The sequence below is a fragment of the Schistocerca piceifrons genome, chromosome 7 (genome assembly GCF_021461385.2).
Source record: "Schistocerca piceifrons isolate TAMUIC-IGC-003096 chromosome 7, iqSchPice1.1, whole genome shotgun sequence".
Classification (NCBI taxonomy): domain Eukaryota; kingdom Metazoa; phylum Arthropoda; class Insecta; order Orthoptera; family Acrididae; genus Schistocerca; species Schistocerca piceifrons.
This window is the reverse complement of record NC_060144.1, coordinates 35444531-35460152: the sequence shown is the minus strand read 5'-3', so window position 1 is coordinate 35460152 and position 15622 is coordinate 35444531. Positions and strand designations below refer to the sequence as shown.

Sequence of the window (15622 nt, the reverse complement as noted above, 5' to 3'; positions counted from 1 at the left end):
CCCCCTCCCCACTGTTTCCTTCCTGCACTCTCCACTTTTCTTACTGCAATCCGTCTTGTGAATGGGTTGCCAAATACATTGAAAAATGTACTGGTGTGTTGCAGTGAAGAAATAAACAGGAACTTATTCCATAGCATAGGTTATATTGGCATATTACATCATATTCTAAACACATTGTAGTTCAAAATTACTAAAAACAACCAGAAATTGCCTTTATTTCTCAAAGTCATGATAACACAGTGATAAACTGTTTTCTTCAATCAGATGCTGAAATCTATTGGGAGCCGGCAGAAGTGGAAATGAGTGATGCACAGAAAACAATCAAATACATGAAGTTAAATTGCTTTAACTAGAAAAATGAAAGTTGGATGTAGCATAAGCACCGAGTAAGGGGGGGGGGGGGGGGAGGAGGCTCTGTCCCTGTGCCTCGCTTTCAAACCACTTTGGGTGAAATGTGACATCACATGCAAACAGCAATGAACACAGTAACTCCAGACATTTTCGCAGATATATAGGACAAGTTTGATAATCATCTGGATGGCTGGTGGAGAGCACTCTGAACATTTGTGGAAGGTAAATGGAAACTTTGATCCTAAACGTAGCCATAGACAGTACCCAAAGGTGCTAAGTGCATGCATGTAAAAGATATACCATTGCAAAATAGCATTATTTTGTTTCACATAAAAACATTTTAGGCCTACGAGTGCGATTCAAAATTGTGTCAATGTTTTTCCCGCTTTATTGCCATTTTTCTGTGATTCTTACCCTAATTTAACAAAAATTAGATTTTGTATGAAAATTTAACTGAATTAAGATGTTTGAGCACTATGTGGGAAGGAGGAAGATGATGAAAAAACATGTTACGAACTTCATATACATAATTATATTGTAGTAAACAACAACAAAAACAAACTGCCAGCAGATTGTACAAATACAAAAACATTTCACAATCAACAAAACACAAGTGTCTAAAATAAATAACATGTATCACTCTTCACAGAAGATACTGTTTATCTTTTGGGTACAGTTCATCTCTGAAGATGTATAGCAACAGTACACGATTGTAGGAGTTTCCACATGAATGGTGTAATCTTCAATTAACATTTTAATTAATAAGTAAACATTTTCAACCATGCACTGACCGTACAAAACACATGACTAGATGTGACCAGTGATAGTATAACTGATGTCAACAGCCAAGTCTTCCAAGACTATTTTGCAGATTCTTTGTCTGTGTGTCCAGGGTTGTCTTTTTTTAAGAAATTACCAATCACTATTCCTAAAAACAATAAAGCTCCAACTTTTTGGTTAGAAACAAATTTTTTCTGACAATCTCTGACATTGTTAATGTCAAGTGTATAAATCTGAAAACAGGAGAAATTAATTAAAAGACTGATTTTAATGTAAACACAACTTAAATTCAATTCTGACAGTAAAAAGAAAACATTTACTCTGTTGATAAAGTACACACAGAAACTGCTCATGACATTAAATGAGATTAAAAATTGTAGTAGAAAAGATCAAAATTTTGTCACCAACCTGATGTGCAATGTGCATTATTGTACATGTAAGACCTAAGTAATAAGGCCATGTCTGTTCAGCTTGAAACCCTGATATGCCCAGACCTGTTGCCATTGCTATGGTGAAACCACACAACCAAGGCTTAGTACGTTCTCCAAACTTTATTGCAGTTGACTTTATACCCAACAATAAATCATCTGCTTTGTCCTGGAATAAAAGAACGAATTTGTATTTCGGAAATATCAATGCCCAAGTGAAGTGTCAACAATGGCATCAAATACTTATCAGGTAACATGTAATAACAGAGCCATCTTACTGAAGTAATCTTGTCACGAACTTTACACTTCTTCGAATATTAATGGTCTATTATCATGCACCATTACAATGGGGAGTGATAATTTCCCCTCACTCCTTAACATAAATATGACATCTTATACATATCTTCTGCAATCCAAATCACGCTCACATTGGCATTCATTAGTGCTGAAACAGTTCTTAAAGGACTATTAAACTGACAATTGTCACTAGCATTTAAATCTATGGCTTTAACAACATCAAGCATCACAGCTACTTCTACTAGATTAGTTAACTTTGTAATAGTAGAAAAATAAGGTACTTCACCCAATTTTTTGTTCTGTGCATTGTTTCATTTGAACTGTTGCTAATGTTTAAATTGGCTGCTACAACATTCATACATATTAGTTTTCTTTCACAATGGATTCAATCACTAAAATGCTGTATGCTGTTTGTGAACTTACTAATACGGTGTGCATTCATCACCACCAATATTTTTTTAAGCAAACTCCAGAGGGCATTATAGTTTACTGAATCATAGTGTTTTAGTCACGTAACTTCACGGTATTCCCATTTCCTATCACCATTACAATTAAGAAACATGATTTGCATACTACTGGCATATATGAAAAATTTAAATTTTCCAGTGTACTATCAAACTGTTAGAATGCAACTGCCATACAGATGTAAATGTCAGGGTAAAATTAAACAATGGAAAATCCAGAATGGAATAATGACAATATTATGAAAAGCATACAGTGGTACTTACCATATAGTGGGAACGTTGAGTCGCAGGCAGACAAAAAAAATACTGCTTAAAAAGTAAGCTTTCAGCCAGAAAGCCTTTTTTTAATTAGGAAAAGTGCAAGTATGACTGTCAGATGTCTCATGTGCCCACACACACAAATGCAGCAATCTCATGCAAAAACACTGTCTCCGGCTGCCGGGGCCAGACTACAAGCAGCTGCACATGATTGGAGAAGAGGTAATGAGGATGCTGGGAGGAGGAGGGATAGCAGGGTGGGGGTGTGGAATGGTGAAACACTGCTTGTGGGAGCATATAGGGACGAAATGAAGAGAGAGTAGGGCAGCCAGATGCAATGAGGAGGTTAGACAGAGGGCAGGGAGGGGGGAAGGGGGATTGCGGGAAATGAGAGAAGTGAAAAGACTGCGTGCGTTGGTGGGATGGAGTGCTGCGTAGTGCTGGAACGGGAACAGAGAAGGGGCCAGATGGGTAAGGACAATGACTAATGAAGGTTGAGGCCAAGAGGGTTATGGGAACATAGGATATATTGCAGGGAGAGTTCCCACCTGCGCAATTCAGAAAAACTGCTGTTGGTAGGATGGATCCAGATGACACAGGCTGTGAAGTAGTCATTGAAATGAAGAACATTGTATTGTGCAGTGTGCTCAGCAACAGGGTGGTCCAGCTGTTTCTTAGTCACAGTTTGTTGGTAGTCATTCATGCAGACAAACAGGCTTTAGATTGTCTTGCCCGTGTAGACTGCAGAACAGTGATTGCTGCTTAGCTTGTAGGTCACGTGACTAGTTTCACAGGTAGCCTTGCCTTTGATGGGATAGGTGACGTTTGTGACTGGGCTGGAGTAAGTGGTGGTGGGAGGATGTATGGCACTGGTCTTGCATCTAGGTCTATTACAGGCATATGAGCCTTGAGTTATGGGGTTGGGAGCAGGGGTTGTTGAGGGTAACTAGGATATTGCATAGGTTCAACGGATGGTGGAATACCACTGTGGGAGGGGTAGGAAAGATAGTGGAAAGGACACTTCTCATTTCAGGGCACAACGAGACGTAGTCTAAACACTGGCAGAGAATGTAATTCATTTACTCCAGTCCTGGGTGGTGCTGAGTCACAAGGGGAATACTCCTCTGTGACCGGACAATGGGACTCTGGGAGGTGGTAGGTGACTGGAGAGATAAGGCATGAGAGATCCGTTTCAGCACAAGCTTTGGAGGGTAATTACAGTCTGTGAAGTCCTCAGAGAGACCCTTTGGTATATTTCGAGAGGGACTACTCATAACTACAGATACAACAACCATGGGTGGATAGGTTGCATGGACTTCTTGGTATGGAATGCAGGGCAGCTGTCAAATTGGAGGTATTGCTGGTGATTGGTAGGTCTGATATGGACATAAGTAACAATGTAGCCATCTTTGAGGTGAAGGTCAGCACTGAGGAAGGTGGCTTGTTGGGTTTAGGAGGATTGAATGAAGCAAATGGGGGAGAAGACGATGTTCTGGAGGAACGTGCATATGGTGCCCTCGCACGCGATCCAGTTCATGAAGATTATATGAATGAACCTGAACCAGATGAAGGGCTTGAAGTTCTAGGTGGTTAGGGAAGATACCTGTAGATGATCCATGAACAGGATGGCACAGGATGGTGCCATGCGGTGACCATTGCCATATCGCAGATTTGTTTGTAGGTGATGCCTCCAAAGGAGAACATATAGTTGGTCATGGTGACCAGGAATGAGGTATGTTTCGAATGTGTTGAGAGTTCGGAAAGATAGTGTTCAATAGTGGTAAATCCAAGGGCATTAGGGATGTTAGTGTAAAGGAAGGTGGCATTAACAGTGACATGCAGGGCGCCATGTGGTAAAGGAATAAGACCTGCAGAGAGTCAGTAGAGGAAATGGTTAGTATCTTCCATATAGAAAGGCAGGTGCAGGTAATAGGCTCAATGTGTTGGTTTATGAGAGCAGTGATTCTCTCATCGGCGGCACAGTAATTGGCCATAATGGGGCATCCTGAGTGGATGGGTTTATGGACTTTAAGAAAAATGTTGAAGGTAGGAGTGTGGAGTGCAGGGAGCGACAAAGGTAAGAAGAGAGAGTGAGATTTGGGAGGAGAGGTGGGCCTAAGGATTTGAGGAGAGACTGGATATCCTGCTTGATTTCTGGAATGGGATCACTGTGGCAGGATTTGTAGCCACACAAATCGGACAGCTGGCAGAGCCCTTCTGCCAGGTAATCCTTGCAGTTCAAAACAACAGTTATGGAGCCTTAGTTAACAGGTAGGATTATAAGGTGGTGATCAGTTTTAGATGGTGGATTATGGTTCTTTCTTTAGATGTAAAGGTTAGCTTGCGTGTCAAGGGATTTGGGGGATGACAGTGAGACAAGGTTTGAGGTTAAAGAATTCTGGAAAGATAAAGGGGGTGATATGAAGGCAGTGGTGGTGGATTACAGTTGGATGGAGGAATCAACTGAATCAGGCTGGGTTCCACATCGGTCCTTGGTTGAGTCTGATTGGTAGGGTTGATGGTGAAAGAGTGTTTCCACTGCAGGGACTGGCAGAAGGAGAGAAGGTCTTCAACAGGTTCTGTATGATAGAATTTGGGAGTGGACCAAAATGTGAGGCATTTGGAAACAATGGATACTTCTGCATAGCTATGGCTTTTGGAGAAAAGGATCACGACTGTTTTGCCCAGTCTGTTTAGGTCCTGGATTCTGTGTGGTGGTGGGAGATAATTTGTGAGGGTGGGGTAAAAGTAGTAGGTCTGGAAGGCAGGATTTGTCAGCTATGATGGGATGTAGGGGATGGTTTGTGGTTGTTTTAGAGTTGGTGGATAGTAGTAGTACACGGTGGAAGCAGGAAGTGAACAGGTTGGAGAGTTATTTGATATGGCATTGTGCATGCTGCTCCAGTTCGTGGAGGGCACAAGTTTCAATGTGAGAGATGGGATCTGGAATTTGCCATTGCACAGCAGGAGAATTTTGTGGAGGGAGAGGAGGTATTGCATGAAGGTTTGGGCCTGACTGACATGGTTTTGGAGGACCATATCAGTGAGGGTTAAGGACTGGTGGAATCTGAACAAATGGACGTCACTGTGGAAGGAGGGATTACAACCAGAGATGGGTAATTTGATGGTAATGCCATTTTGGGGGAGGGGTGGGGGGGGTGGGGGAGGGGGATTCTATGAGCCAAGAAACAATGGAGGAACAGTATATGAAACTTGGCTCTTTACTGGCACAAAGGGAAGGATCAAGGATCCATGGTGGAAGATAAAAATGCGTAAGAATACGTAAATAACGTAGAAAAACATACGAGAAAATGTGCAAAAATGTGCTGGGGAAAAAAAAAAATCACATTAAGATCAGAAAAGATGTAGAATGGGGAAAGAGGAGGAAACCTGAAAGGGTAGGCTGATAGTAAATGACAAAAATGAACTGAAATCGACATGAAAACACAATGAGCTCAAGTTAATAATAAACAAAATGATATAATGTTGGTTGCAGGTCTGTGGGTGGATGTGTACGGAGAATGCAAACAGCTGATGTGACAAGACAAATGTGGCCAATAAACAGCTGGACCACTCAGTTCCTGAGTATGCTGCCCAACACGACATTCTTCATTTCAATGACTGCTTTGCAGTCTGTGCCATTATGTATCCTTCCTACAAACAGCAGCTTTTTTGAATTGCAATATATCCTATGTTCCCATAATCCTTCTGACCTCCACTTTGTTAGCCATTGTCCTTCACACACCTGTCATCCTCTTCCCTAGTCCATTCCAGCACTACACAACCTTCTATTCCACCAATGCACCCACACAGTCTTTCTATTTCTCTCTTTTTTCTTCCACTCCCCTCATCTCTGTCTAACCTTCCAGCTGTACCAAGCTGCCCTACTCCCTCTCCACCTCCTCCTCCATGTATGCACCAACAAGCAGCACTATACTGTCATCCACCACCACCACCCTGCTATTCCGCCGCCCCCCCCCCCCCCCTCCTCCTCCTCCTCCTCCTCCTCCTCCTCCTCCCAGGCTCCCCACACTGCCATATAACCTGACTGCTTCTCCCATCATGTGCAGTTGCTTGCAGTCTCGTCTCGGCAGCCAGACACATTGGTCATGTCTGAGAAAGGTGTGCGTGTGTGTGTGTGTGTGTGTGTGTGTGTGTGTGTGTGTGTGTGTGTGTGTGTGTGTGTGTGTTAGCAGGCATTTTGTTGTGCCTGGGTGCGAAAACATTTCCACTATAAGGTGAGTACTGATTCTACCCTTTCCATAATATTGACATTAAGTATCAATGTAATTATATTGTCATTAAGTATCAATGTAATTATATGAAAAGGAAAAATGAATAAAAAACTAAAAATATGAGACAGAACTGCTACCCAGTATTTACTTTTTAGAAAGCAGGGGAGGGGCCACAATAATTAGCACTGCCAATAGAAATACATAAAAATGCAAGACTATCCCAGCTATCTGAACAATTAATTGGTTCCAGAGGTGGATAGATCAGCAAAAGTTAAAAAGGAATGAGAGATCAGTCACATGTTGAGATGAGAGGAAACCACTTGTAGTGAGGATGGGATTGGAAGAGCTACACACATGTTCTTAGATGGGCACATCCTAAGCAGTCTGGCTTTTCTGGTTGGAGGACACTACAGCATCCACATCTTGACTCTGGTTGAGGATACATGTGTTTCTGACAAGTAATGAAGACAATGGCTATTGCTGATGTCAGTGCTGTGATTTAGAGGTATATTTGACCAACATTAATTGATAGAAGAAAAGACTGTATAACATGATTCGAGCAAAGCTATCCTGGACTGGTATACACAGTCAGTGACAGCAGAATCAACAATTTAAAGTGGACTCTAAACCACAGTGTAATTAAGCTTTTTTCACAATTTAAATCATTGCAAGAGTTGAAAGGAACAGTAAGTGATAGGAAACATCCTAGGAACAACTAATGATTGAAGCCTGAATCTGCAGATTTGTGGTCTGACACTAGTACCCTTACCCAAAAAGAAACATCTCATTTCACCAACTCCTGGTCTGTACAGCCACATGCATTATACCAAAGAAAAACACTGTGTTACAAAATATCAAATAGATTGATGATGATGATATGATTGGTGTGGGTGCATGACAGCAATGTCTTTAGTGCCCATATTAAAAAATAGTACGAGACAAGTGTGGATAATGTGCAAAATTATTAAAAACCAGTTGCAGCTAACAAACTACCGTTGTGAGGCTGATAAACATTTGAAGGTTGTTGAAAGAAGAGAGTATTATTCACTCTCCACTGCCGTAAAGTCGCGACTGTTGTCTTGTTAAGCTTGAAAAGATTTATAAATTGTATGTATTGAAAGATGATTGTAATACAGTCTGTCGGTCCGGAAGGTGTCGATCTTACGAGAAATGTTTAGTGTATGAAAACTGCTACGTGTTACGAAAATACAGTGTTCAAAGCAATCTCGAGTGTATAGAGTTATTTTAAAGTATACAAAATTCCTCCAGAATAGCATCTATTCTTCGGAGAAGAAGCTGAGCAGAATATCGCCGCCTGTTATCCTGAGAGAAGATCAGTGAAGCAGCTGCAAGTAAGTTCGACAACCAAAAGGGGAGTGTGAGTCTTGCACATTAGTACCACACCGCCACCCCTAATCACCACAACCACCAGAGTACTTGTAAATCATGACAGTACACAAGTGCAAGAAAAATAGATTTATGAGAAGATGAGAGCAGTAGATCTCCATTCACATCACAAAGGAAATCAGGACGATGAGAACAAAAATGAAAGAAATATTCAGATCATACCTGGTGGGCATAAATTGTGTCATATATGATAGTCCAGCATATACCAGCACAGTACAAAGGCAAGACAACTGGCCAGGAACATGAGCCGTGCACTGCACTCCAACCCAACAAGGCACCCCAGTTAAAGGTTGCTCCCAGCACAAGCTGTGGCCAGTGTGTGATACGTTTTGCCAATGGATACATGGCAACCAAACCTGTAACATGTTATGTTTGCAAACATTAAAAAAAAAAACATGACAATAATTATGATAAGACCAGAAAGTTTACTATAAAAAAACTTTAGTAATTACTATTATCTATTGTTCAGCTAAACATGAGGATTCACTATCTACAACTGACCATTCTTAGTAACTGGCTACAGTTCAAACTTTTTCTGTCTTCTTTTTTCTTTTCTATAATTTCTGTATCTGTTATAGCAACATCACAATAAAATATACACCGTTCACTGGGTATAGCACTGAAACTGAATGAAAAAAACATAACCTATAGTATCTACAACTTATGGTGGATTCACTGCATTTGATGGCCAATGATTTCAGCCTATGTGTAGTTATCTTACTGCATAATCAAGGGATAGTATTAATTATTTTTCCAATATTTGTTTGTCTCTAGGTCAATCCTGCTTTAGGTCACTTTTTCTTTGTACTCCACATTTAATTTTCCCTACTGTGAAATTTTTTGTGTATTTAGGATGACAAGGTGAAAGCTTATTTGTATTAGAGGTTCGTAGTATAGTATTTGCTTATTATCCTGACTACTCCAGTGAATTAGATGGAATTCCCCACCTGGTGAACAACGCTGTTCTACATTCAGTAATCCCCCCTGTTCCGACTTCAGTTAAAATTTACACTCCTCTGGGGAAAAAAAAAGAATAAAAATTATGTATGTATTTACATAGATATCAAATTTCTCTTCATAAATATGTACTATTCCACTGTGGGCAGATGTGTGCCACATGTAGCGGATGCAGTGGAAATTGATAATATTTTTACTTCTCAACTGCCCACCTGGCTTATTGAACTGTCTTGGTTCATTCACACACAATCTTCCACTAGTTATATAATGAACAAAAGCTTTCAAAGACATGGAATAAGTGAAATCATACATTAACTGGTAGAAAGCCTACTAGAACATAAAACACTTCTCTGAAAGCCATATGCCTGTGGGACAATTATTTTCACCTCAAGTGCTGTAGCTGTCAATTGACAGTCAATCCTAAATTCACTATTATTATAAACCACGAAACTATTAGGGAGTGTAAGTAATGGCAGATACGTGTAAAAATCTCCAGGTCCTTTAAGAGGCTTCTGCACAATGCTCAGGTAACTTCACATAATGTTCTTCTGCAGAATTCTTTAGTCTAAATACATTTGAGACTTTGGCTGCAATGCCATAGGACTGTACTCTAGGAAAGTATGCAAATTATGATTGTGATCTTTCATATAGGTCAATGCAAATACACTGAGTGAGATTTCTAAGTGCAAAGAAGGCAGAACTGAGCTTTTTGGTTAACTTCCCCACATGTTGTTGTCACCTCTGTCATGCAAATAGATGCCTATAAATTTCAGAGATAGAGTTTCATTTAGTGTGTATTCCTTCTCCATTGTTCTCTACTTCTGATAGATGTAACAATATGAATCAAGGTACAAGAACAGATTGCCACTCTCACATAGAGGAGGCATTTAACAGTAGACCGGCACACTTAAAAGTAGTCCATGCTATTGGACAGTCTTCCTACAGACTTAGAATTAAGCTGTTTGCTATGAACTAACTGTAAATCTTTTCTACTAATATCCTTTCCATTTGTTATACTTTTATCATCAGTAAACATTCAAACTTTGAGGAGTGCTGTAACATCTTTGGTAAACCAATACTATAGATCAAACATTGGAGCAAGGCATGTATTGAACCTTGAGGACACTAATGTTTCCCCATTCAGAATTCAGATTTTTAACTGTGGTATCTATCCTCAATCTGGAGCCCTTGATTGTATTCTTGAGATATTACTCCAACTCACGAGGGGCTGTCATTAACGCCACAATGTTGTAATTTTCCTGGAAGCATTTTATGATCTACACAATCTAAGGCATTTGTAGGTCACAGGACATGCTAACAATGTTATAGTTTAGTTTTACCAGAACTTGAGTTTGTGAGCTCATATGTTGTTCAATCTGTAGATAATACTTTATGTAAGACAAATTGAGCAGTTAAAAGATTAGTACTGGAAAAGCGAATCCATACTCTGCTATAAGCTACATACTCAAAAATGTTTGAGAACATGAAAAGAAGAAGAGATGGGTCTCCAATCAGAGACCACTTGCATCTCCACCTTTAGGCGTTATTATTGTACAGTTCAAACTTCCAGAAAACAACCCTTGATTCACCAACTGATTATAAAGGTAACTTTTGTTGAAATACCATAACAGAAAAAAAGGGTCTACTCTTTAGTGACCTACGATTTATGTGATCTCAGTAACGATAAAGTTCAAAAAATTGATGTACTGTGGATATGAAAGACCTATGCAAATCTACTTAATGTTTCGATTTTCTACTTGCACCTAGTTTTCATCTGTTGTTAGGGTAGAATTTACTGAATTTGGTTGCCAATTATTGAAATCTAAACTTGCACATCACTTTGTCATTAAAACATATAAATATAAGTGACTATATGAATGACACTTGCATGTCGTAATAAAACTGATTATGCTGAAAGTACTAACCTATCTTGGATCATATGAAGTGAACGATACAGCACTGAAGAAATAAAAACCAAAATTCCACTACTAAATAGCTATGTGAAAATGTTTGAATGTCAACGTTTATAAATACTTCATGCAATTACAATGGTAATTGTAGACTGCTCAAAAAAGATAGACAATTCATTTTATTTTCTTTATGAAATGTATGTTCTTTGATACATGTTAAGAGGTAAATCTTTGTTGTTTCTTGCAGCATCAAAATCCTTCCCTCCTGTATGTGCTAAGCATTAGTGACAGTCAGGAAGTTAGTTTCAATGCGGAGCAGGACATACCTTCAGAATTTGAGTGTCACATATCACGTGATAGTACAAGGTGCACAAGAGTCGGAGCTGTAAACGCTCTATGCTGGTGCTGCAATACTCTCACGTGCCACAGCTTGTGTTATCAAGTTCAAACTGTGTCTAGGTTTTCCTCTAAGTCCCTACTGATAGTAATAAATTTTGTACGCAACATGGAATCCAAAATAAAAGAAAGGACTGTCAATTCCATAATGCTACACGATTTACGTGTGGAAATCATGATCATGTTTCAATTGTTCGTCAATCTAGTACGCCTAATAGCACACAGCGGTGTAAGGACATCAGTACTCTCTCTTCCAGTAATGCCCAGGTGAATCCAGTGGTTCCCAGCCCTAACTATGTCTACATGTTCTCCATGTTATTGGTAATTGGGCTGGAACATCCCCAATTAGATTCAGTTGCCCAGTATATCCCTAGTGTCACAATCCACCACACGTCAGTCAGTAGTTACACCGAAAGTAGTATCTTCCACCACAGGTGATGTGGCAGGTCCTGGACTCCAGCCCGCTGCCTCTGACCCACATAGTTGTGGTTGTGTAGACTCTGAAGGTGATTCTCCAAACAATGCTTGAATTGTGAATTTGTATCAATGTCAGATAGCAATGGTTCACACGAGGCCATCAATTTTGCAGTTAATGTGGTAAGCTCTGAGTGCAAACAGCAACTTACTTGGAGTCTGTCCGTGTGCTACAAAAGCCAGGTGCACATGGTGGTTGTTGTTTCAATCTTCAGTCTAGAGACTGGTTTGATGCAGTTCTCCATGCTACTCTATCCTGTGCAAGCGCAACCTACATCCTTCTGAATCTTCTTAGTGTATTCATCTCTTGGTCTCCCTCTACAACTTTTAACTTCCACGCTGCCCTCCAATACTAAATTGGTGATCCCTTGATGCCTCAGAACATGTCCTACCAAGCGATCCCTTCTTGTCAAGTTGCACCACAAATTCCTCTTCTCCCCAATCCTATTCAGTACCTTCTCATTAGTTATGTGGTCTACCCATTTAATCTTCAGCATTCTTCTGTAGCACCACATTTCAAAAGCTTCTATTGTCTTCTTGTCTAAACTATTTATTGTTCATGTTTCACTTCCATACATGGCTACACTCCATACAAATACTTTCAGAAAAGACTTCCTGACACTTAAATCTATACTTGCTGTTAACAAACTTATCATCTTCAAAAACACTTTCCTTGCCATAACCAGGCTACATTTTATATCCTCACTACTTCAACCATCAACAGTTATTTTGCTCCACAATTAGCAGTGTCTCATTTACTAATATAATTCCCTCAGTATCATCAGATTTAATTTTACTATATTCCAATATACTCCTTTTGTTTTTGTTGATGTTCACCTTATATCCTCCTTTCAAGACACTGTCCATCCTGTTCAACTGCTCTTCCAGGTTTTTTTCTGTCTCCAGCAGAATTACAATGTCATTGGTAAACCTCAAAGTTTTTATTTATTCTCCATGGAATACAATTCCTACTCCAAAATTATCTTCATTTCCTTTGCTGCTTGCTCAGTATACAAACTGAATAACATTGGGGATAGACTACAACCCTGTCTCACTCCTTTCCCAACCACTGCTTCCCTTTCATGCCCCTCGACTCTTGCAACTGCCATCTGGTTTCTGTACAAATTGTAAATAGCCTTTCTCTCCCTGTATTTTACCCCTGCCACCTTCAGAATTTGAAAGAGAGTATTCCAGTCAACATTGTCAAAAGCTTTCTCTAAGACTACAAATGCTAGAAACGTAGGTTTGCCTTTCCTTAATCTTTCTTCTAAGATAAGGCGTAAGGTCAGTATTGCCTCACGTGTTCTCATTTTTCTACGGAATCCAAACTGATCTTCCTCGAGGTCGGCTTCTACCAGTTTTTCAATTTGTCTGTAAAGAATTTGTGTTAGTATTTTGCAGCCGTGACTTACTAAACTGATAGTGCGGTAATTTTCACACCTGTCAATACCTGCTTTGTTTGGGATTGGAATTATTATATTCTTCTTGAAGTCTGATGGTGTTTCGTCTGTCTCCTACATCTTGCTCGCCATATGGAAGAATTTTGTCATGACTGGCTCTCCCAAGGCTATCAGTAGCTCTAATGGAATGATGACTACTCCCAGGCCCTTGTTTTGACTTAGGTCTTTCAGTGCTCTGTCAAATTCTTCACGCAGTATCATATCTCCCTTCTCATCTTCATCTATGTCCTCTTCCATAAAATTGCCCTCCCTTCTATAGACCCTCTATACAATGGTTCCACCTTTCTCATTTCCCTTCTTTGCTTAGGATTGGTTTTCCATCGGAGCAGAAGTGGTTCTCTTTTCTCCAAAGGCCTCTAATTTTCCTGTAGGCAGCATCTATGTTATATCTAGTGATATATACTTTTACATCCTTACATTTGTCCTCTAGCCATTCCTGCTTAGCCATTTTGCACTTCCTGTCAGTTTCATTTTTTAGACGTTCGTATTTCCTTTTGCCTGCTTCATTTACTGCATTTTTATAGTTTCTCCTTTCATTGATTAAATTAAATCTTTCTTTTGTTACCCAAGAATTTCTACTAGCCCTCGTCTTTTTATCTACTCAATCCTCTGCTGCCTTCACTATTTCACCTCTCAAAGCTACACATTCTTCTTCTACTGATTTCCTCTCCCCTGTTCTTATCAATGATTCTCTAACCATCCCTCTGAAACTCCCTACAACCTCTGGTTCTTTCAGTTTATCCAGGTTGCATCTCCTTAAATCCCTGCCTTTTTGCAGTTTCTTCAGTTTTAATCTACAGTTCATAACCAATAGATTGTGGTCAGAGTCCACATCTGCCCCTTCAAATATCTTACAATTTAAAACCTGGTTCCGAAATCTGTCTTACCCTTATATTATCTATCTGAAACCTTTCAGTGTCTCCAGGCCTCTTTCATGTATAAACCTTCTTTCACAATTCTTAAACCAAGTGTTAGCGATGGTTAAGTTATGTTCTGAGCAAAATACTAGCAGGTGGCTTCCTTTTTCATTCCTTCATCTCCATTCCATTTTCACCTACTAACATTTTCGTCTCCCTTCGCTGTCTGAATTATTTCTTTAATCTCATCATACATTTCTTCAATCTCTTCTTCATCTGCGGAGCTAATTGGCATATGTACTTGTGCTACTGCAGTAGGTATGGGCTTTGTGTCTATCTTGGCTACAATAGTGCATTCACGATGCTGTTCGTAGTAGCTACCCGCGCTCCTGTTTTTTTTATTCATTATTAAACCTACTCCTGCATTACTCCTATTGGATTTTGTATTTATAAACCTGTATTCACCTGACCAAAAGTTTTGTTCCTTCTGCCACTGAACTTCACTAATTCCCGGTATATCTAACTTTAATCTATCAATTTCCCTTTTAAGATTTTCTAATCTGCCTGCCCGATTAAGGGATCTGACGTTCCCCACTCCGATCCACAAAGGAATCTGTTTGTTTTATAGTGTTTGAATCATTTGATTCACAGAACATTTTTGCTATGGACAATGTGCTTCAAGTACCTTCTAATGTAGTCCCACAGCAATTTCAGAACCAAACTGCCAAACTTTGTGACAAATATTCTGACACATTTCAAGAGGTACTCGGTAAAGCTAAGGGGTTCAGCCTTTAAACAGGGTGCACAGCCTGTTTCACTGAGCCCGGCCGGCCCTGCAAGCACTCAGAGACGCCATTGCAGCTCAGTTGCATAGGCTACAGGACACTGACATCTCTTGGCCACTTTTCAGCATCTCAGTGGGCATCATCAGTTGTGGTGATAAAGAAAGTTATGCCTTTGTGCTGACTTCAAGGCAACAGTTAATTCGGAGACAGTTGTTGATTAGTTCTCACTCCTTTGACCTGAAGATTTGATGGACCACCTGAACGGAGGACAATAGTTTTCCAAAGTTGATCTCGCTGAAGCGTACCTTCAGCTGCTTTTGGATGATGCGTCCAAACAATTTGTGGCTATCGGTATGCACATGGGACACTTTCAGATTCAGTATCTTCTATATGGATCAGTGTCCACCCAGCTCTTGTTCCAACAGTTTTTCAAGCAGCTGGTCACGAAGGTTTGTTCTTGCTCAAGCTATTTGGATGACATCACTGTGTCTGGTAGAACTCCTGAGGAACATTTATTGAACTTAGAACAGTTATTTCAGGTCTTGTCCTACTCTGGTCTGTGT

At 39.9% G+C, this 15622-nt stretch overlaps 1 protein-coding gene across 1 annotated transcript in view; it reads right to left on the bottom strand.

Annotated features, from left to right (window-relative positions):
- Positions 1–860: 860 nt before the first annotated feature.
- The window catches only part of LOC124805274 (4-hydroxybenzoate polyprenyltransferase, mitochondrial), a 76636-nt gene continuing 61874 nt past the window's right edge, over positions 861–15622 (bottom strand). Inside the window, exons 4-6 of the mRNA XM_047265785.1 lie at positions 8383–8576; positions 1540–1728; positions 861–1364 (exon numbers count right to left, since the gene is read on the bottom strand). Coding sequence (XP_047121741.1) covers positions 1212–1364; positions 1540–1728; positions 8383–8576 — 536 coding nt within the window. The 3' untranslated portion in view covers positions 861–1211. The remainder of the gene's footprint in view (positions 1365–1539; positions 1729–8382; positions 8577–15622) is intronic.